The 24,306-nt window shown below is 42.8% G+C and overlaps 1 protein-coding gene across 1 annotated transcript in view; it reads right to left on the bottom strand.

Annotated features, from left to right (window-relative positions):
- The window catches only part of dnah5 (dynein, axonemal, heavy chain 5), a 531,647-nt gene that overhangs the window by 353,958 nt on the left and 153,383 nt on the right, over window positions 1-24,306 (bottom strand). Inside the window, exons 11-17 of the mRNA XM_078539077.1 lie at window positions 19,315-19,530; window positions 18,382-18,489; window positions 14,661-14,746; window positions 5,570-5,891; window positions 4,807-5,013; window positions 2,471-2,642; window positions 778-923 (exon numbers count right to left, since the gene is read on the bottom strand). Of these exons, the coding sequence (XP_078395203.1) occupies window positions 778-923; window positions 2,471-2,642; window positions 4,807-5,013; window positions 5,570-5,891; window positions 14,661-14,746; window positions 18,382-18,489; window positions 19,315-19,530 (1,257 nt within the window). The remainder of the gene's footprint in view (window positions 1-777; window positions 924-2,470; window positions 2,643-4,806; window positions 5,014-5,569; window positions 5,892-14,660; window positions 14,747-18,381; window positions 18,490-19,314; window positions 19,531-24,306) is intronic.

Below are 24,306 nucleotides of genomic sequence, written 5' to 3'. Positions count from 1 at the left end.
CAATAAAAATCTGGAATTAAAAGCCGAATGATGACCATGAAACCATTGTCGATTGTTGTAAAAATCTGCCATCCTTATCTGGCCTGGTCGACACATGACTTCAGATCCACAGCAATGTGGTTGACTCTTAAATGCCCTCTGAAATGGCCTAACAAGCTACTCAGTTCTCAAAGGCAATTAGGGATGGGCAATAAATACTGGTCTAGCCAGCGATGCCCACATCCCATGAACAAATTTTAAAAAAAATTTCATGTGCCTGGTAATTGGCAGCAACGGAACCAATAGGGTGGCCATTACTGCCACTGGGCCCTTCCATGGGCCATGGGGCAGCCAGAAATAAAGGTCGCTTCCCAGGAAGCCACTGTGAGGCTGCCTTAATGTGCTTGGCAGTTTCCCCATGTAGCAGGTGGCCCTCCTCATGACAAGAAAATGGCAGGGGAACATGAAAAGGCCAGTAACAGCCCAGTTAATTGGATTAATTCACTGCCCACCTCCGGCCAGCTGAGCTGCTGCTGTTCCCACTTCTGCAAATACCCTTTGGCAGTGGGAAGAAATCTGGCTTCCCTCCTGATGCCTTTCACCGGGTATTTTATGAGCCCTCCCAACTCACAGCCCATCTCGGACGGCTGGTAAAATTCCAGCCAGGGTATCCATTGCGCTTCTAGTTAGGTTACATCAGTAACTCGGAAGAAATTCTTGACCCAGGAGAAATTAACCAAACCATTATGCAACTCCTTCAATTTGACAATGGATAATCCATAAGTGCATTATACAGACCTTAGTCACTTGTACAAATTCTTCACATGTAATAGGCTCCTCCTCTGGGAGTTTGCATAACTGTGTTGTGCTCATGTCTTGAAGTACAGCATCAATGCGAAATTCTATCAAATCATTCACACGATTCAACCAAAGTTCGAGTTCATCTGCAGGTTGTCACATAGACAGTTAAACCAAAAGCAAATCTTATCAAAAGACTGTTTATAAATTCCAAAATGTAATTGTTCAAACTAAAGTAAGCACCATTGATGTGGTGCATGACACGGCATGTAGGTAGTCCAACATGCCACAGAATGGCAAGTTAAACTACTGTGATCTCTTTGTAAGATTGCCTTGGATCTGTGCTCAATCATGTAGCCAGACAATCTAGAAAAATCTCCCCTATGTGTTGGGTGTTTAATTTCTACTATTAGTAGGGTATATGTGATCACAGGTGAACAGCTAATTCTGCGCTCCTACTGCTGGCTTGGTAAGGACTGTGAAGGTCTTGTCAAAGATCTTTCCTGAGAAAACTGGTCAAGGGGCCATGTGAATACAAACTAACTCTTTTAATGAAACTGTATTCTGAATGTGAATTTAGCAAAGGAAAGGAATTAAAGTTTTTAAATAATTTATAAACACTTTACAATATAGAGAGGTGCTCATCAAATGTTACTCTTTTCTCTATTGGCTCCAGGATTGCAAAGCCATTAATCATTTGATAGAACGCTCATTAACACATGCATGCAACAGTTGATGGACCTCCAAACTTTAAAGAACTCACTCCTTATGCCGAAGATATGGCTTGTTTGTTTGAGAGGCACAATTTTGAAGATGAGTTAATGAATAATGGAGGAATAGAACTAGTGGAAAGTACCATTCTAATCAGAGATTTAATGATTTGCATGATACATTACATGCATCCATACACATTGATTGGGCACAAATGCATAATAGTGAATATAATGCATATCTAAATGGATAAGCATGCTTATGAACAAATGATTACTATTTTCTCTCTACACAAAGCGAAATGAACCCAGTGAATCACCAGCAGTGCCCAAGCAGACTATCTGTTACCAGCTTCAGTTGAAGCAGGGACCAACACAATACAATCAAATTGAGCATGGATGAAGAAGGGTAGAAGTGATGGTAAATGATAAGAGACCAGTTGGCACAGAGTAGTTGGCAGCACGCTGAGTTACCCTCCTGAGTTGTATGGTACAGGTATGATGAAGGTAGGGGTCTACATTGTAATGGAGGGTGCAACAGCAGCAGGAACATACTGAACAGTCATTTGGCTCCTTGTGCATACACTGAAAAGTGGACTGAGTATTAAAGGGTTTAACATGTGATGTAACCTTCCATGAGTGCCATAGAAATATCTATTATGAATGTTCCTACTGTTGACATGCAGGTTTCTGAGTCTCAATTCTAAGATGCAATTATGGTCTGATTCATTTGATGGTTTGTGACAGGTAATTATGGCGAAGAATTTATGTAACTCTGTAGATGGCTACAGATGTGTGATAGATGGAGAGACATTGTGAAGAGATGCCCTCCATCAATGAATTGGTTTGGATAAGACTTCATCTATACACTGCAACAAAATGGGCTAGATAAAAGAGCTTACAATTTCACCAGACAAAGCGCATTTGTAAAATCGGCCTTATTTTTTGACCATATGAACGTTACAAACACAAAATAAACTCACCTAAAGCTTCAGAAATCCTATTCAGGTATTTGTCAATGTTCAGTGAGGTCCAATTGAGAGAAGTCAAGCCTGGCTGTATTGCATTATCTACCTTGACTAAATGAGGGCCCATCAGTTGCACAAAAGAATTTTGAATTTTTGATCTTATTCTTTTGTTTTCTGATAAAGTCATCTAAATATATGTAGAAAGGAAAGAATAATTTAGCCTTCAAAATGCAGATAGCTTGCATTAATACGGTTAAGCAAGGTGATATAAACAAACCATAAAATCAAAAGACAAAACAAAATGCTTTACAGAGGCTCAATGATAAGAAGTTGGAACACAATTTATATTGTAAGAGTGGACTGACTGGCATGCAAAGAAATCTATGTTTCGTTCACAAGTTAGGTAGGTTATTAGCATTGAGGTGATAAAAATCAGATCTAAGTTTTCATGTTAAACACAAACTCTTAGTTTGATTGTAAAATTTAGTAATAAACCATTTCAAATTTTTATGGAGCTGGGTTTTATGCTCCTCCACCAGCCGGTTTGAAGGCAGGGGGTGTGAGTGTGTGGGCGCACGTAAAATGCATCAGGTGGTCTTCCCGTAGCCTACGCACCCACCTCTGACCTGCCTGAACCTTTACAGAGGGCAGGGGAGGCATCCAACAACTCACCCTCCCTTAGGTCTCTTGAGGCCCTTAAGTGGCAAATTAATGGCCACTTAAGGGCCTCATCTTGCTGGTATTTTACATCCGTGCCTCAACCTTGCCCAGCACCACCTGGTGCAGCAGGAAGAGGCCCACAATATGCAGGAAGCCCAGCAACTTTAGCTGCACCAGGTGGTGCTGGGCAAGGTTGAGGCACGGATCTCCATTGTGGACCCCCTGGGCCCACCAGAGGCAGCCTGCATGGTCATCCCCCACTTTAACCCTGTCCTCTGGCCTCTTGAAGCTGGCCTATGCCCGCCCCCAACTTCACCGAGGCCCCTGACCCCAGACTAACTCAAGCTCCTAGTCATGGTGGGACTGCCTGTAGTCCCATCTCTCCTGGTGGGAACTGATGGGACTACAGAGCTGCCGGGCCATCGATTGGCACAGCTCTCAAAGGCGGACTTCCTCCAGAAAAAGGGGTAGGGGTGGAAATCTTGCCTTAAAGTAATTAATGCTGCTCCCAGCACTAAATTGCTGCAGGGCAGCCATTGGGATCGTGAGTGGGCTAACCCTGGAATTTTTAATTGGGGGAGTTGGGACGTGACACTACATGAAATCCAGCCTATGATAGCAAGCAATTGGGGAGAAAGGGGAATTCAGCTTAAGTTTTAAAAGTGTGTAATAACAAATTGTGGTGATGAACTTTTTCACTTCAATTTGCTTGAAGTGCATTTGCAGACATATTTATACATTAGATGAAGGAAAATTTTTCTGAATGATTACAGTGAAATTAATTGGATTTGAAGTCACTAAAGGTTAACTTCATTAAAAGAAAAATTATTACATATTCTCTCATATGTGCAATATTTTGAATAACACATGATTAATACTATTATCAGTTATGAAAAGCTGTATAAAGACTGCCACAATGGTATCAACATCCTTATTTTTATTCACTTTTTGGGAAAAAAACTTTTGTTTAAACTGAAAATGCCAAAGATATCATAAATAGCATTTTCATCCTAGAATGCCAAGCTTGGCAGTGTGACTCATAGGGCAATTAAAACCATTTTGGAGATATTTTTCATCCTTGCCCCAGGGGAACGGATGTCCCCATTGCAATGCTCTGGAATTTCCTGAGGTTTTCCCAACCTGTGTAAATAAGCTTGCAGCTGTAGGCAAAGGCTTATTGTCTGTATGATAGTAAGCCGGGAACATTCCTGGGTTCCTGGATCATTTTACATTGATTCAGCCATTGAGCAGTTGAAGAAAGCCAGGACAATAGCCTGCCCCCAGGCTGTAGGTGCGCAGGGATCCTGGAAGTAGGCTGAAGTGCATACATACGAATTTAAAAATGTGCTTTTACACAGCATTCCACCATCCTCCCCATCCATACCCCACCCCTATTATCATCGCCAGAACCAGAATGCTCTGACCTCAGCATCCTGCAAAAAAGCTGGAAGGCTTCTTCTGTGCTTGCATTCCCCCCTTTTTTTAAAGCACGTGCCCAACCATACATGGAGCCTGCAGTTTCCCCATTGGCATTGGCTATAATAGCAAAAACAAGGGAAGTTGCTTCCTCAGACATAATGCACTTCAGGTATACTGTGACTTTCACGTACCCACAGAGCAAGATTTTCCCTCATGGAAGCAATAGGGTAAGCTGTTAATTTTAATTTTCCTGCTAGACTTTAAGAAATTACCTGGAGTTTGTTATAATTCTTTTTAAAGATATCTTGTTTCTGCTGAAATACTTTGGCAAATGGTGGAATTTCAAGTCCCATCTTAGCCATACATTCTGTTTCACGTATTAAAGTTAAGATTTGAGGATCAAAGTTCACAAACAGTTCTCCTGTCTCTGGGGCTTTCACCAACAATGATGCCTGCAATCCTGATTTTGCTATTTCAATCTAAAGGAAAAGGTGAAAGTAAACATGATCAAGAAAAAAGCATCTTTCACCTTTGGCAACATTTCTACACAAAGTTCATTACATCGCTTCAGCAAAGCCTTTTAAAGGCAATTATCAGCATTTTATATTTGTGCTGAAATGAATTTGGTAATATTTTCTTTTCCAACTTAAGGTTCAATTCAATTATCAGGCTAAGATGATCACTGTAACAATTCCTTTAATTTATACAGTATGTTGTATTCATAACAGCAATTTATGCCACCCTGTAACTGTTGCTGGGTGTTTTTTGTAAGGTTCCTTAATGGTTCAGTGGGATTAGCCATAAAAAGTACCAAGGTCCCAGGTTCAAATAACAATCCACTGAGCTAGTTGATCTATGCAGAGGTGTCAGTGGAGACACTAGAATTATTTCCAGCATCACTGGATTCTGGCTCCTTGCCAAGGGCAAAATTTTGCCCCATATTTTCTACATAGTTTTCATTGTTATAATTATTTAGTGGTTAAAAAGCCACACAGATCTTATGGTGTTTATTTATTGTTGTCTAACTTTTGTTACCTGTCTCAGCCAGCCTCGGTGATACAACACCTCGAACTCTAGCAAAACCTTTGCCACTTTGTTATAGTTGCGAACAATGCGCTTGGCATCTGCTGTCTGCAAAATTTCTGGTTGCTGCTGGAAAAGCTCCATTGGTTCCTGAATCTTATTAAAGAGTTGACGTGCCCACACAATCTTCCCAGCTATTGGTGGCATGTCTCGAGGAATAGGCGGATCGCTTTTCTGTCTGGTGTAAAGCTTGGATATCATCTCAATGTCTCGCCCATAGTTCTGAAGAATCTTCTGGTATTTTTCATCTGTACCAAGATCTGGTATTCCAAGCCTGGACAGACAGCATTTTAAAAATTATTAACCATCAAACAAAGTTCCTTTTTTAATTAAATATAATGCTCTTACCTCTGCTCAAGGGTTTAAAAAGCTGTTACCTAAATAAGGTTAAATACTATTACAGTCACATAACAGGACAAATGGGCTGAATTTTAACCTGCCAGAATGGGCGGATTTCTGTGTGGGCAGTAGAATAAAACACCAGAAACTGGCAGTGTGTTGGGAAACTGGCAGGAGCTGACCAAATTCCACATTTAACAAGAGCACCTTTATTAGTACATGGAAAACTCGCTTAACGTTACAAGATAATTAAGTGGAAATTTTAATCCTGGATCCTCTCCTTAACCCTGAGCGCATGGGTTTCCCAGGCTTACTGAAACTCACCAGGGTGAATAAGGCAAGAGGACAGCAGGGACTGACAGGGCTGAGCAGCCGACAGGCCAAAAAGGCTTTAAATACTAAGGGCCGGATTTTAGCGGAGTCAGGTCAACTCCAGAGACTTTTCAAAATAGTGGGTGGAATCTGATTCTGGGACTCCCGTCCCCATTTCAGGCACCAGCAATTCTCACCGGCACAGGATAAGGGTGTAGACAGGAAGCCGCACCCAGCACTCCTAACCTAACCAGTTCCATTGAGGGGTTAGGCATCTCATACCTCCACACCCCAACACCACCCGACAATTTCCATGGAGTTGGGCCAGCTTCACAAAGTCATGTGATTCACAGCCCCTCAGAGGATTTGTGAACAATACTCTAGTTCAGCAAGCTTTTGGAAGGAATGTTTAAAATGTCTTACCCATGCACCTTACATGGCCCCCATCTCCTTTCCATGCACCCACACCTTCCACATCCTCCACGCCCCCATGCCTTTTCCATGCACATCATGCCACCCATTTATTTACATGTCACGTATTATGAATGCTTGGCTGAACTTGTAAGAAATTGGGGTATTTAATATAAAGGTATTTTCTGCATAATATAAAATTCCCTAAAAAGCTCTCTAAAAAGGCAACAATTTTTCAACAGTCTTTGGAAACAGGCAAGGTCACTTAGTTCAGGCTGCCATATCAACATTCCTAAGCTGTTCGGATGGCGTTTATGCACCCCCTTATCTATGCAAGTGTTTAGAATATGAGGCCAGGATATGACCTTCAGCATGATGTAAACTAAAAAGTTGACCTCGAGCAGGGTGACGCACAAGGTGGGTGGTAACCACCCTGACAGTTTGCATACATGTCCTGCATCCATTGGTCAGAAGGGCTTGGATAGGTGATTGACATGGGATGAGTTACCAGGCCCCAGAAAAAGGGTATATTAACAAGTGCTCAGGCACAGGGGCCATGCCCTGGAGGGGTCGTATACTGGTATGGCCTTGGTGAGGGTTCCTGGTGAGGTACTGGTGAGGTTGCAGTGCTCTTCAGATGGACGATGAGGAGCAGAAAAACCGAGGGAAGTGTTAGGCGGCTCTTCAATTAGAGAGCAGAATGCTGCTATCACAAGCTACTAAGATCAACATAATCTGTGCCAACTGTCCGTCCGCCCTCTGGGATCAGTGAACTGCTCTCAGCTTTTACGGGTCTTATACTTTTTCTGTCTAATTAGTTAATGCGTCATTTCTAAACTGTTGCTTCTTAATAAACTTAATAAACCGCCTTAAAATTACATATGACTAGTCGACTGCCTATTTAGGGATCTGCGGCCCCGAATCCCAGAATCATACGAACTCCAAGACTCACTCACTACCGGACTAGCTCAGCAGGGTTCTGTTTACACAGGTTAAACTGGGGTGTTTGCTTTGATTGATGAATATCTTTATGAGGTTATAAGTTTTTCCTTCTTTGAACTGTTTCTTTCAATCTCTGTATGTTTATTTGGACATGATTAAGAGGTGTGGAGTGAGGTAAAGCTTCCATTATTGATCTTATAACGACTTTATTTAACTGACACTTTTATAGGGTTGTAAGAGCAGCAGCTTTCTCAAAACAGATTTTTGAATCAGTGTTTTTTTAAAAATGTATTTCAGGACTTCCCCCTTCAGGGGAGGGAAGGGTAAAACTCAAGAAGTATGACTAATGGGAAACAAAGCAGCAGGTTAGCGTGTAGGGGGGTGGATTTAACTTCATGGAAAACTATGAAAAAACTGAAAAGGAGAGCCCAGGAGTGGCTATTAAAGTTCCCAGGACACAAAATAGAACAGAGTGTTTGGAAAGGACTAGGAATCTAACTTCAAGCACATCAGGTAAAGGGACGACAATGAGAAAGGGGACATGAAATACAGGACTGAAGGTGTTGTATCTGAATGCACGCAGTATACAAAATAAGGTAAATGAGCTTGTGGCGCAGATTGAAATTGGCAGGTCTGATGTGGTGGGCATCACGGAGGCATGGCTGTAAGGGGATCAGGACTGGGAGCTAAATATCCAAGAATATACATCCTATCGGAAAGATAGGCAAATTGGCAGAGGGGGTGGGGTTGCTTTGTTAGTAAGAAATGAAATTAAATCGATAGCAAGAAACGATGTAGGGTCAGATGATGTAGAATCTGTGTGGGTAGAGTTGAGGATCCGCAAAGGTAAAAAAACCATAAGGTAAAAAAACCATAATGGGAGTTATGTACAGGCCTCTGAACAGTAGTCAGGATGTGGGGCACAAGATACACCAGGAGATAGAAAAGGCATGTAAGAAAGGCAAGGTTACAGTGATCATGGGGGATTTCAATGTGCAGGTAGACTGGGAAAATCAAGTTGGTAGTGGATCCAAGAAAAGGAATTTGTGGAATGTCTACGAGATGGCTTTTTGGAGCAGCTTGTGGTGGAGCCCACTAGGGAACAGGCAATTCTAGATTTAGTGATGTGTAATGAGGCAGATTTGATAAGGGAGCTAAAGATGAAGGAACCCTTAGGAGGAAGTGACCATAATATGATAGAATTTACCCTGCAATTTGAGAGGAAAAAGCTGGAATCAGATGTAACAGTATTACAGTTGAATAAAGGCGACTACAGAGGCATGAGGGAGGAGCTGGCCAGAATTGACTGGGAGATGAGCCTAGCAGGAAAGACAGTGGAACAGCAATGGCAAGAGTTTCTGGGAATAATTTGGGAGACACAGCAAAAATTCATCCCTAGGAAGAAGAAGCATACTAAAGGGAGGATGAGGCAACCATGGCTGACAAGGGAAGTCAGGGACAGCATAAAAGCTAAAGAGAAAGCATACAATGCGGTGAAGAGCAGTGGGAAACCAGGGGATTGGGAAGTCTACAAAGACCAACAGAGGACAACTAAAAAAGAAATAAGGAGGGAGAAGATTAAATATGAGGGTAAACTAGCCAGTAATATAAAAGAAGATTGCAAAAGTTTTTTTAGATATATAAAGGGTAAGAGAGAGGCAAAAGTGGACATTGGGCCACTGGAAAATGACGCTGGAGAAGTAGTAGTGGGGAACAAAGAAATGGCAGAGGAGCTGAATAGGTACTTTGCATCAGTCTTCACAGTGGAAGACATGAGTGACAGCCCCAAAGTTCAAGAGAGTCAGGGGGCAGAGGTGAGTATAGTGGCCATTAGCAAGGAGAAGGTGCTAGGAAAACTGAAAGGTCTGAAGGTGGATAAATCACCTGGACCAGACGGATTACACCCCAGAGTTCTGAAGGAGATAGCTGAAGAGATAGTGGAGGCGTTAGTGGTGATCTTTCAGGAATCACTGGAGTCAGGGAGGGTCCCAGAGGACTGGAAAATCGCTAATGTAACCCCCCTGTTTAAGAAGGGAGTGAGGCAAAAGATGGGAAATTACAGGCCAATTAGCCTGACCTCGGTCATTGGTAAGATTTTAGAGTCCATTATTAAGGATGAGATTTCAGAATACTTGGAAGTGCATGGTAAAATCGGGCAAAGTCAGCATGGTTTCATCAAGGGGAGGTCATGCCTGACAAATCTGTTAGAATTCTTTGAGGAGGTAACAAGTAGGTTAGACAAAGGAGAGCCAATGGATGTTATCTACTTGGACTTCCAGAAGGCCTTTGATAAGGTGCCACACAGGAGGCTGCTCAGTAAGATAAGAGCCCATGGTGTTAGAGGCAAGGTATTAGCATGGGTAGAAGATTGACTGTCTGGCAGGAGGCAGAGAGTGGGGATAAGGGGGTCCTTCTCAGGATGGCGGCCGGTGACTAGTGGAGTTCCGCAGGGGTCAGTGTTGGGACCACAACTTTTTACTTTATACATTAATGATCTAGATGAAGGAACTGAGGGCATCCTAGCTAAGTTTGCAGATGATACAAAGATAGGTGGAGGGACAGGTAGTATTGAGGAGGCAGAGAGGCTGCAGAAGGATTTGGACAGGTTAGGAGAATGGGCAAAGAAGTGGCAGATGGAATACAATGTGGGCAAGTGTGAGGTCATGCACTTTGGTAGGAAGAATAGAGGCATAGACTATTTTCTAAATGGGGAGAGAATTCAGAAATCTGGAGTGCAAAGGGACTTGGGAGTCCTAGTCCAGGATTCTCTTAAGGTTAACTTGCAGATTGAGTCGGTAGTTAGGAAGGCAAATGTAATGTTGGCATTTATTTTGAGAGGACTAGAATATAAAAGCAGGGATGTGTTGCTGAGGCTTTATAAGGCTTTGGTCAGACCACATTTAGAATATTGTGTGCAATTTTGGGCCCCATACCTCAGGAAGGATGTTCTGGCCCTGGAGAGGGTCCAGAGGAGGTTCACGAGAACGACCCCAGGAATGAAAGGCTTAACATATGAGGAACGTTTGAGGACTCTGGGTCTATACTCGATGGAGTTTAGAAGGATGAGGGGGGATTTGATTGAAACTTACAGAATCCTGAAAGGCGTGGATAGAGTGAACGTGGGGAAGATGTTTCCATTAGTAGGAGAGACTAGGACCCGAGGGCACAGCCTCAGAATAAAGGGAAGACCTTTTAGAACAGAGATGAGGAGAAACTTCTTTAGCTAGAGAGTGGTGAATCTATGGAATTCATTGCCACAGAAGTCTGTGGAGGCCAGGTCATTGAGTGTATTTAAGACCGAGATAGATGGGTTCTTGATTGGTAAGGGGATCAAAGGTTACGGGGAGAAGGCGGGAGAATGGGGTTGAGAAACCTATCAGCCATGATTGAATGGCGGAGCAGGCTCGATGGGCCGAATGGCCTAATTTCTGCTCCTATGTCTTATGGTCTTATGGACTTGCCATTGTTTTATATGGCTTATTGGTTCTTTTATGCATACTGCGTGAGCGGGCATGGAGGGAGCAAGGGGACCATGGAAGGGGAATGGGGGGCATGGAGAGTGGGTGAGGAGGTGAGGGTGTGTGAAGGGTGAAGGCCAGAGGGCCTAACTGCCTTTAATATAACTGGGATGACGTTCCAGAGAGCTGAGGTGGGCCTTCTAACAAGCCCCCTCAGACACTCCCGTGGACACTTCCAAACTGCCCCCAGAGGTGGCAGGGCTGATTCCATCCCGCCCCACTTTCCCAGAATGAAATATGGAGGGGAAGGGGCCCTTTTAAAGGAGACGGATCTGCCAAGTTGAGAAATTTCCCAACCTGAGCTTCCCACCTTCTTGGCAAACATCTGGCCCTAAGATACGAAAGCTGCAAAATTGTCTAAGTGAAAGGTATTGCTCACAGGACTTGTCCTGAGAGTGTGTTTTCATTGCTTTGGAGGTTATTTCCAATACTTTGGCGATCATTTCTGCTACCTTGGAGCTTTTTTTCCCCCCTTGAAACTGCATTTCCTTGATGTCAGCCTTCAAAGCAACACGGGAGGCACTTATACAGCTAGCTCTAACTTGGACCCCTGATAAGGGACAGGAGGAGCAATGCCAACATCACCAGCAGCAATAGGAACAGCATCAGCAGGAACAGATGCAGCTCTCTCCTCAATCTGCCCACAGAACAGAAAGAACAAGCACAGAGTTCAAGCGCCAGGAGGCAACACCTGAACACAGGGGGCAGAATTTTCTGCCTGTTGGGCGGGCCGGCACGACCCAATCTCCGGCGGGTGGGGAGCCGATCCCCGCCGGAGAAGCGGGCCCTGCCGCCATTTTACATGGGTGAGCCAATTAAGGCCCGCCCGGCGTGACGTCCGGCGGGAAGCACTATGCGCTTCCTGTGCGATGGCGGGGGGAGGTGGGGGGATTCCCCAAAAGCGAGAGTGCGCTCTTTCGCGCATGCGCACGAAAGAGCGCACATCTCCCTGAGGCTAAGTGCTGCATCAGGGAGATCGCTTACACTTTGAAAAATAGAAGAAAAAAATTCCCTAACATGTCCCCCTCATGATGGGACGTGTTCATAATAACTTTATTAAACTTTTTAAAACCCTACATGAAACCTCATCCCACCAGTGGATGAGGTTTCATGTTTTATCTATTTGTCGCTGGGGCTCCTGGCCGACCCGCCAACTTTAAGGTTGGATGGGCAGGTCCTTTAATTGTATAATTGATCTTGTCAATAGCCTCAATTGGCCATTGACAGGTCGGCGGGCCCACAGCTGATTTTGCTGCGCCCCCACCTTCTTGAAAATTTAACTGGGGCGGGATGACGTCGGGGGTCTGCCGGACGTCATCTCGCATCATTTTACGCGTCGGCGAGTGGGCCCCGCCCCATCTCGCCAACAGCAAAATTCTGCCCAGGGTATACTAGCAGAGGCTTAGGTTTCTGGACATAACTGAGCACCAGGGCCTTAGGAGGCTCAGACTTTCCCATCAGGTGGTTGCCGACATTTGCAGCCTCCTAGAAGAAGACCTCATGCCAAGTGGACAGTGAGTGGCACACATTGCAAATGGCAGTCTAGGTCACCATAGCACTTAATGTCTTCACTTCCAACTCCTTTCTTCCAAGGATTTGCAGGTGTTATTTGTAGAATCTCATAATCTGCTGCTCCCAGATGATGAATGGCCAGGAATTCTGTGTACTTAACCATGGATGAGGATGCTCGGATTTGTAGCACAGGAAGGATTCATGGAGGTCCAGGGAGTCATAAATTGCCCACATGTGGTAATTAAGGGAACATTGGATCACCCATCAGAATTCATCAACCAAAAGGTGATACACAAACATCGAAAGGTCATCATGCATGCCTGTGCAAGATACCAAGGGGTTGACATGATGCCTTCATCCTAGACAGTCAAGTCTTGCAACTGGACACTTGGTAGTACAGAGCTTGAGAATTGCTTAAAAAAGAGACACGCTATCAAAGCTTCTCATCTTGCACTCATCAGGACAGACGCATGAATGCCAAATTTCAAAGGGTAAAACAATTCATACCATATGAGAACCTGTGCTTGCCAAACTCAGAACATAATGTCTAACATCAGATGTGATTCTGCGATTGGGCAGCATTTTCTGAACAATCCCGAATGTGCAAAGAATTACACCAACTTGAGATTATCATTTGGGCTCACAATGTGGCTCACTTACCCTTGCCAGGAGCTAAACATATTCATACGCAGAGACCTATCCTCTGCAGGCAAAAGGAATATTTCCAGACATTGCACCTTTTTTCAATGACAAAAGCATGAGGACAATAGCTCCGTAGTGCATTCGCCATGGCAACATCTCGACCAATCAGAGCCAACTTGCCAACAAATCAGCACTCATTTTCGCATGCAGTATAAACTGTTGTTCCCTTTAAAATTTGGCATTCATGCGTCTGACCTGATGAGTGCAAGATGGAAAGCTTCAACAGCATGTCTCTTTTTTTCAGTAATATTCTCAGGTCCCGCAAAGATATTCACATATCCAAGCAGTCAGTGGATGATTACCTGGGGATAAGGGCTACCTTCTTCCCTTAATATTCCACAGCATTACCATTGCTGAATCTCCCACCATCAACATCCTGGGGTCACCATTACCATAAATTTAACTTGACCAACCTATAAATACTGTGACAAGAACAGGTCAGAGGCTGGGAATTCTGCAGTGAACAACTCATCTCCTAACTCCCCAAAGCCTGCCTACCATCTACAAAGCACAAGTCACGAGTGTGATGGAATATTCTACACATTCCTGGATGAGTGCAGCTCCAACAACATTCACGAAGCATGATGCCATTCAGGAAAAACAGCTTGCTTGATCGGCGGCCTAACCATTATATTAAAAATTCATTCCCTTCACATTGGCACACAGGTTACAAGGTGCACTGAAGCAACTCACTAGGACTCCTCCGACAGCAGCTTGTGATTCTGTGAACCTGTGACTCTACCACTTGGAAGAACAAGGGCAGCAGATGCATTGGAACACCAGCATTTGCAAGTTCCCCTTCAAGTCACACACCATCCTGACTTGGAATTATGTCAACGTTCCTTCACCATCGCTGGGTCAAAATCCTGGAATTCAATCCCTAACAATACTATGGGTGCAACTACACAGCATGGAATGCAATGGTAAGAAGGCAGCTCATCACCGCCTTCTCAAGGACAATTAAGGATGGGCAATAAATGCACATCTTGCCACAACTCTCGCATCCCAAGACTGAATAAATCCCCACACCAACCATTCCATGACAACTTCCTCCTCCTTCTGGGATTTACTTTCAGCCTGCAGAAGCCCAATATCCATTTTCATAAACTGGCCAAGCTGGCTGTGGATACAGAGCAGATGTTACTAGCTCGTCCAATTAATTTTAATGCAGCTCAAAGCTAACTTATTGTCTATGCATGGCATCCATATCAGGCCCAACAATAAGGCAAATGTTGTGTCTCCTTACTTTTGAAAGGGCATAAGTCAGGCATATCCACATGAAGGTGTACAGTATCAAATCACTTTACCTTTCAAACTTCTTCAGTAATGCCAGAGCTCGCTCTGTATTCTGTATTTTTTCAATGCTGTTTTCAATAAATATCCTTAGCTGGGACTGTGTAATAATAAGAATATTGAAATTCATGTTTTAATACTGTATGTGAAAAATTTGAAAACAGTCTAAACCTGTTACTTATTGATGGAAAGTAATGAAACTATAGCATGTGTACTTATAAACACAATAAAGCCTGTGATCATTAGAAACATAGAAAAATAGAAACATAGAAAATAGGAGCAGGAGTAGGTCATTCAGCCCTTCAAGCCTGCTCCGCTTGAGTGGATATGATCATTTAATTTAATATGATCATGGCTGATCCTCTACCTCAACGCTGTACTCCAGCTCTCTCCCCATATCCCTTGATGCCTTTAGAGTCTAAAAATCTATCTAACTTCTTTCTTAAATATATTCAATGACTTGGCCTCCGCAGCCTTCTGTGGTAGAGAATTCCACAGGTTCACCACCCCTGAGTGAAGATGTTTCTCCTCATTTCAGTGCTAAATGGCTTACCCCGTATCCTGAGACTGTGACCCCTTGTTCTAGATCCCCCTCAGCCAGAGGAAACATCATCATCCCTGCATTCAGTTTGTCCTGTCAGAACTTTATACGTTTCAACGAGATCCCCACTCATTCTTCTAAACTCCAGTGAATACAGGCCTAGTTGACCCAAACTCTCCACACACCATAATCCTGCCTTCCCAGGAGTCAGTCTGGTGAACCTTTGCTGCACTCCCTCTATGGCAAGTATATCCTTTCTTAGGTAAGGAGACCAAAACTGCACACAATACTCCAGGTGTGGTCACGCTAAGGCTGCAATGAGACACCCTTGCTCCTGTACTCAAGTCCTCTTGCAATGAAGGCCAATATGCCATTTGCCACCTTTACTGCTTGCTGCACCTGCATGCTTGCTTTCAGTGACTGGTGTACAAGGACATCCAGGTCCCCTTGTACATCAACATTTCTCAATCTATCACCATTTAAATTGTACTCTGCCATTCTGTTTTTCCTACCAAAGTGGATAGCTTCACACTGATCCACATTATACTGCATCTGCCATGTATTTGCCCACTCACTCAACTTTACTAAATTGCCTTGAAGCCTCTTAGCATCTCCCTCATCACTTACATTCCCACCAAGTTTCGTATCATCCACAAACTTGGAAATATTACAGTTGGTTCCTTTATCCCAATCATTGATATATATTGTGAATAGCTGGGGGCCAAGCACTGATCACTGCAGTACCCCACTAGTCACCGCCTGCCACTCCGAAAAAGACCCATTTATTCATACTCTCTTCTTCCTGTCTATAACAAATTCTCAATCCATGCCAGTATATCACCCCCAATCCTATGTGCTTTAATTTTTCACTCTAACCTTTCATGTGGGACTTTATCAAAAGTTTTCTGAAAATCCAAATATGCCAAATCCACTGGTTCTCCCTTATATATTCTGCTAGTTACATCCTCAAAAAACACCAGTAGGTTTGTCAAACATGATTTCCCTTTCATAAATCCATGTTGGCTTTGTCTGATCCCATTGGTATTTTCTAAGTGTCCTGTTATCATATCCTTTAAAATAGGCTCTAGCATTTTCCCTACCACTGATGTTAGGCTAACCGGTCTGTAATTCGTTTTTTTTTTCCCTCCCTCCTTTCTTAAATAGTGGGGTTACATTTGCCACCCTCCAATATGCCTGGAATGTTCCAGAATCGACGAATTTTGGAAGATGATACCAACGCACCCACTATTTCCATGGCCACCTCCTTTAGTAACCTGGGATGTAGGTTATCAGGCCCTAGGGATTTATCGGCTTTCAATCCCATTAATTTTTCCAGCACTATTTTTTTAATGTTACTAATTTCCTGCAATTCCTCCTTCTCACTAGACCCTTGGTTCCCTAGCATTTGTGGGAAGTTATTTGTGTCTTCCTCAGTGAAGACAGAACTAAAGTAGTTGTTTAATTGCTCTGCCATTCCTTGTTCTCAATTATAAATTCTTCCGTTTCGGACTGTAAGGGACCTACATTTGTCTTCACTAATCTTTTTCTTCTTACATACATATAGAAGCTTTCACAGTCTTTTCTAATGTTCCTTGCAAATTTACTCTCATAGTCTATTTTTCCCCTCTTAATTAATCTCTTGGTCCCCTTTTGCTGAATTCTAAACTGCTCCCAATCTTCCGGCTTGCTACTTATTCTAGCAACTTTATATGACTCCTCTTTGGATATAATGCTATCCTTAATTTCTTTGGTTAGCCATAGTTGGGCTGTTTTTCCTGTAGTGTTTTTGTGCTAGAAAGGAATGTGTAACTGTTGCAATTCATACATTCATTCCTTAAATGTTAGCCATTGCCTATCCACCAATTTTATCAATTTCCCCAATCTATCTTAGCCAACTCACGTCTCATACCTTCACAGATTCCTTTCTTTAGATTTAGGACCTTAGTTTTGGATCAGACTACTTCACTTTCCATCCTATTGAAGAACTCTATCATGTAATGGTCACTGTTCGCTAAAGGACCCACACAACAAGGTTATTAATTAACCCCTTCTCATTGCACAATATCAAATCTAGGATAACCTGTTTCCTAGTTAGTTCCTCAATGTACTAGTCTAGTTGTACACTCTCCAGGAATTCACCGCCACAGTATTATTGCTCATTTGGTTTGCCCAGTCACCCATGATTATTGTAGCACGATTGCTACATGCATCGCTAATTTCATCTTTAATGCCATCCCCCACCTTACAACTACTGTTTGGAGGCCTATATACAACTCCCACTAATGTTTTCTGCCTCTTGTTGCTTCTTAGCTCCATCTAGACTGATTCTAAATCATAGTAAGTATGTGCATCTATATGTCTCCAAATAAATAAATTATAGATGTACAACATTACTTCAACAAATTTAATGATCAGCATTCTTTGTTTTTTCCCTCTGAACTCCATTTTGAAAGTATATCCAACACATCACCAACACAAAGCACAGATGTGAAAAATATTTGTGTCTTATAGCCTAATGTTACAGCATACCACTTCACTAACAAAATTCACAACTAATCAACTCCTAATCTAAATGCATACTTAAATTTTCATTTCAACAAAAACAGAGATTGTCTTTGGTCTAAGAAGCAACAAGAAATCTCACTAAGAACGAAGATGGCAGGTATAATTAGGTTAATTTCAAGGTAGGACTAGTTTGAACACAAGTATTTTCTTTTGCAATCTATGTTAGTAATGGTTGGACTATGATGAAAAGTACGAAAAAAGTATTGGACCTTTTTAGTTCCAAAATCCTAATCATTGATTAATCCTAATCATTGATTGCCATAATAATTATCTGATATATGAATATTATTGGGGGAGTGCAATTTACTGAGGGCATAGTTACAAGGCATATTGCTGAAGAAAAAACTGGAGTGGCTCAAATGTGACAATATGGTTTTAAAAATAAGTGAACTGACTTATAAGACAAAAGGCAAATAATACGCAGTAAATTTAAAGAGCAAGAAAAATAGAAAGCCCTGGTAGCAGACCTTTGAGGAACTTCTGTCCAACTTAAACAATTCTATGAGAGAAATATGAATTTTTTTATTACTACCTAGGGCACTCTATTTTGGAAACTATAACTATAGAAAAAGTTAATTGTTTCCTACATAATACACTTGGTATTAACAACGTAAATTACGGACGCTTACATGTACATCATGAGTTTGCTTACAAAACTCCTCATAATCTTGGTCAAAATCAGTTTTCCTCTGATCTAGGAAGTTGTACTGCTTTTTCTTCAAAGTAATCACAATACTCTGAAACAATACCAAACAGTGAACATTATTAAAGGCATGTGTGGTAGCAGACTCATTCAACCCTCCAATAAAAATATTTCTGTATCTTACTTATTTTTTCATATGAGCTCAGTTAAGCACAATACCATGAATTTAAGGTGCACTTGTACTTTCATAGCATTCCTCTGTCTTTTGAGAAGACAAAGCTAACTTATAAATAATATCGACAGATATCTATACTTCCGAGGACCTATCTGGTGCAGTTGGTTTCTTGCAAGAACGCTTTGACATGTACTCATTAGTTACATATGTCAGAAAACCCCCTTATTTATATATTCATGTATGCTGGCCAGCAAAGTCAAATTAGAACCATACTGACTCCAGGAAAACATGCAAGCTGTTGAATAGAGCGAGATTAAGAGTCTCATAAAAAGAACATCTGAAAGTAAGAAAATACTTGGTCTTTTTGTTTCTTTTAAAGAGCTGCTTTGTATTTTTTCCCTCTTCCATAACAACCTAGCAATGCATTATTCTTTGACTGGGAAATTGAATGGTTCCGAGATCCCTAGTAATGTTATCTTGCGACTGGAACACAAAAGCAAACAGATACCCCTCCAACTGTGGGAGGTGTCTGACTACTTATAGCTACGCTGCACACACAGCTCCCCACACCCCCTACTCCACCTGTCTCACGCTATATGATTAAAACTGGTAACTCACTGTAAGGAATCAGAGACACTGTATACTCTTCACTGCATTTTGAGAATGGAAATAATAATTTCATTGTCATAACAAAAGTATTTTCTGCAAGTCTCTCTTTATCTACACCTAGCTTCAACACAGTACCTGAAATTTATCAGCTAACGCTTCCAATCCTTCAATCTTGGAGTCCTGGAGAGCAGCGTACGCGGTTATGGTGCTAAACATAGCAATAATTTTGTTCAGGCGTCTTTGAAATGTATCAAATTTGCCGAAGATATACATCTCACTGAAATCAAACTGTCTCTCCGCTGGGTTTTGTTCAAGTTTCTGCTTTGTTTTATGAAAACAATGTTGATATTCCTTAAAAATACAAAATATAACTGAATAGATTGAATTTTAAAATACAGATTATCTTTACTATTTGAATAAAAATAAGTAAATGACTTTATTTGCTGGGTACAGAGATATCTAGAATGGAATTATCTTATCTTCTGATTACGGTTTGAACATCTAACAAAATAGGAATAATGCAAACACTTAATCCTACAAGTAAGAGCCTCCAGTAAATCAGGCATGTGAAGTGGTGGTATGAAGTGACCATTCCTCTGCAGCTGAGACAGTTCTGACGCAGCCACATTCATATGATTGGAGTTGAGCCTCTAGCTTATCTGCCCACTCAAGCAACGCAGAGGCACCAAAGTGCCGCCAAGTGTTCCAGAGCTTTTCACCCCTCGGGCACAAACTGCAAACTAATGAGCATTTTAGTGGACTGCAGAACAGTTGGATGACTGGGCACATCGTACAATCTCCTTGCTAAAACTTGCCTTGGAGCAGTCACTGGTGGAGCTGCTCACAGCCTCCTGCAACATCATCATCCCAGTTTGAACCGGTCTCCCCCATGGTTCAAGCTAACACTGCAGCTTTGCAGCGTGGGTTAGAAGAATGCTTGCGCCTGAGAGCACAGCATGCAGTCCAATGGGCAAAGCTGCCGCCAAACAGTCAGGTGGAGTGGGGCGAAGGAAGGTGGATTTTCGGGCAGCCATGAAGCGCACTAATCTCTGGCTATCCAAGTGGTGGCTAGCATGCTCCAGGGTGCATTAAGGGGCTCTGATGTTTGTGTTTAACATTTATGCTTGTTTGTAAAAGGACATTTTAGTTAAAAATAAATGCTACGTAACAAAGCCTGCCAGTAGGGTGTGCTAAGTCCCGGATGTGTTTCCTTCTGGTCTAGAAAAAGAATAAGGAACCTTCCGGTTTTACACAGGAAGCCAGCGTTCAAAGGCAGGTGTGTGTGTGCTTGTTTAAGAAGTGACAAAACACTTCAAATGGTGACAAGGATGAGATCATCATTATTAGGGGCTTTACAGACTTTTGATCCAATTACTGTGGACTTTATAGTTTATGTCGAGCAAATGGAACAGTTTTTTACTGCGAATGAGATTGAAGGGGAAAAGTATCTCTTACAATCATCGGAATGAAAAATTTCACTATACTGAGAAACCTCATTGCTCCTGACAAGCCAGCAGATAAAAACTTTAAAGAGCTTGTGAACGTTTTGAAAAAGCACCTCGATCCCAGACCAGCAATTATCGCCGAGAGATTCAGGTTTCACCGGAGAAAACAGTACGAGCATCAGTTTCCCAGTTCCTGGCTGAGTTGAGAAAATTATTGGAACGTTGTGACCTTAAATGTTACCTGGAGGAAGCTTTGTGTGATCACTTGGCTTGTGGACTAAGAAATTAAATAATTCAGCCTAGATTGTTAGCAGAGCAAGAGATGACACTGAAGAAAGTCTTAAAGATTGCAAGAAGCATAGAAATAGCAGAGAAACAAGCTGGAGATTTGAAAGTGCATTCTAACAATGCTAAAGTTAAAATAGTAAGTCAGGGAATACTCATTTCCAAACATGTTACCACTGAAATGGAAAAGGGCATAATGCAGAGGCCTGTAAGTGGAAAACCGCTGATTGTCACTACTGTGGAGAAAAAGGACACATACAGCGTGCATGTAGATCAAAGACTGATCACAGTACAGCAGTACCGCCAAGGATAGAACACACAGACAAGTCACGCTTGAAAATAAATAGACATTTTAAAAAGACGCGTTACCTGGAAAAACAAAAGTAATGAGAGTCCAGACAAGACAGAAAGTGAATCTAACAGCGACAATGCAGAAGAGCAATTGTATTGCATTCAGTCTGATCTGAAACTAGATGAAGGACTAAAAGTTGGCATTGCCTTAAATGGTAAAATGGTTGAAATGGAGGTTGTCACAGGAGCATCTGTTTCTATTGCTTCAGAGAAGACATGGGAGAAAATTTTCAAGAAATGACCATTGCAAAAAACCCTCCTCCAGCTTAGCACCTACGCTGGTGAGCCTGTGAATATACTTGGAAAAATGTCCGTTCAAGCTAAACATGGAGATAAAATAGCAAAGTTGCCACATATCATTGTGAAAGGGGATCGTCCATTGCTTATGGGCAGGGACTGACTAAAAGAAATTCGGCTAGGCTGGAATAAAATAAATAAAGTGCATTGCAACCCCATATTGCAGTCCTTGTTAGACAAGCATACTGATGTCTTCACAGGTCTCGGAGTTATTAAAGACATTGAAGCCAAACTTGCTGTGAAGGCCGAAGCTTCTCCAAGGTTCTTCAAACCATGCCCTACTCAATGTGACAGAAAATCGAGCAGGAACTCGAAAGACTTGGAAGTTTTCAGATAATTGAGAAAGTTGATTATGCAGAGTAGGCAGCTCCAATAGTCCCAGTAATGAAGGATGATGGGTCTATATATGTGGTGACTATAAAGTCACCATTAATCCTTTCCTGGAAGTGTTTCAGTATCCGCTACCGAAAATTGAGGATCTGTTCACTGCTCTGAATAGAGGCATATTATTCGCAAAGCTTGACCTATCACAGGCATTTTTGTAAATACAGCTGAGTGAAGATTCCAGGAAGTATACAACCATCAGCACACACACAGGTCTGTATCAATACAAAAGACGACCACTTGGAATCACATCATCACCAGCCTTATTCCAGCAGGCCATGGATAAAATATTGCAGGGCCTCCCTGGTGTAATCTGCTTCCAAGGCTCATCACCGGGAAAAACCTCCCAACTCATTTAGAGAACCTAGGCAGGGTCCTGTGTAAACTGAAAAAATATGTTGTCCGCTGTAATAAATTCAAATGCTCATTCCTGAAGCCCTTAGTGGAGTACCTGGGAGATGTGATCGATGAAACTGAACTCTCAACCTCACCCAGCGTGTCCTGCATAAATAGAGATGGGGAGAGTGTAAGCAGGACAGCTGCCAGGCCAGATGATAAGTATGCCTGGCATGTGTGGGTGGTGAGTGGTCCCATGGACAGGATGAGGACAATGAAGGTGTGTGTGAGGGAGCGAATGGTGATGTCCCTTGAAACTGGCAGTGAGTGAGGGCCCTGTGGACCCTGTGGATGTGTATGGGTTTGTGAGTGTGTGAGTTGAGAGCGATTAGTAGAGTGACTTACCCTGGCAGAACGGAGGAGATCCTTCAACTTCGTGTGGCACTGGATGGCTGTCCTTTTTTGGAGTGTTCTGGCGCTGACCACCACTGCCATCACCTCCCAAACCGAATTAGTGAGGTTGCTGCCCATCTTGTGACGTTGTTTTACCCGCCAACTACAATGGTGGCTTTTCACGCCGTGTTGTCACAAACTGGCCACATTGATTATGCATTCCTGGGAAACACACCGTTTCTATGGCGGGCGGGCTCTCATTTGCCCGCCACATCATCACCTCATCACTTCATCACGCCGGGTGCCAACGTTGTTTTACCCACCCATTACCACACTTAGTGCAAATCTTGGACGATTCCACCGAATGTGAGCGCTATCTCTGTTTTATGAGGGAAGCTCTCATAGAAATCTGCCACATCTTGCAGGCAGGCCTGCAGCCTCAGAGCAGGGCAAGGGCATTGTGAGTGACAGTGAGGGTGACTGTGTCATTGAATTTCTTTGCATTGGGATCCTGCCAGGCTAGAGCAGATGACATTAGTAACATCTCCCAGTTTGCCACATAAGGGAGATTACTGATGCTCTTTGTGCCGGGAGAAGGGAATACATTGTGTTCTCTCTAACCAAGCAGGCAGGGCATGCAGATGGCTTTGTCAGGATAACGGGCTTTTCCATGGTGCTCATGATTGCTCACATACAACTTTGCTGGCATCACATCTAAATGCTGAGATGCACCACAACTACAAAGTGAAAGTGCAGTTGGTGAGTGGGTGATTGCCCGCTATCTTGGCAGCACTCACAATACATTTATTGTGCACTGCTCTGCTGTTCCCTCAATATTTGAACAACCATGTCAAATCAGAGGGTGGCTGCTAGGCGACAAGTACTTAATACATGGCCCATGATTCTAGTTCTTAACCCAACCATGTGTGGCCAGCTTGGGTATCATGAGAGCCATGTTGCCACATGAAACGTCATGGAGCAACTTATTAGGATGCACGAACAATGATTCCACCGCCTGGACAGCTCTGCAGGAGGCGTGTAGTACTCGACGGAGCATGTGTCCCCATTCATTGTGGTCTTCTGCGTCTTGCCCAACATTGCCATCCAGAGGGCACAGCCCTTGTCACCAGGGATACAGTAACCAGCTCAGCAGCAGGAGGAAGATGAGGAAGAGAAGAAGGCAGAAAGGAAGAGGGAACCAATACTTCCCCTTTCCAGTCAGACTGTCTGTAAATGCCTCATCTAACTACAGTTCCACTGAACACAACGCCAAATCCCCATTCTGCATCAGTCATATACGTCTTACTATCACTCTTTCACTGGCCATCACAGTGTCATCTTGACCACAATGCTCACATAAAAACCACCTCAAAACAACCACTGCAAACAAATTTTATTCAACAACACATCTGATGCTACATAAGATATTCAACTAATCAACCTTGTGCATTTTGCTTCGTGCTTGCCTTGTGGCTGCCTTTGCCTGGTCTTATGCGTCTATGCTGTGATACCCAAGCGGCTGCAGCATGGTGGAACACTGCTGAGTTTGAGTGGGGCAGTGGTCTTGCAGGACAACCTCCAGCAGCTCCGGCCCTAAAAGGCCCAGCTTTGCAACATCTCAGTAAGGGTGACAGCA

The sequence above is a fragment of the Cetorhinus maximus genome, chromosome 3 (assembly GCF_964194155.1).
Source record: "Cetorhinus maximus chromosome 3, sCetMax3.hap1.1, whole genome shotgun sequence".
Classification (NCBI taxonomy): domain Eukaryota; kingdom Metazoa; phylum Chordata; class Chondrichthyes; order Lamniformes; family Cetorhinidae; genus Cetorhinus; species Cetorhinus maximus.
This window is presented reverse-complemented; position numbering and strand designations above follow the sequence as displayed.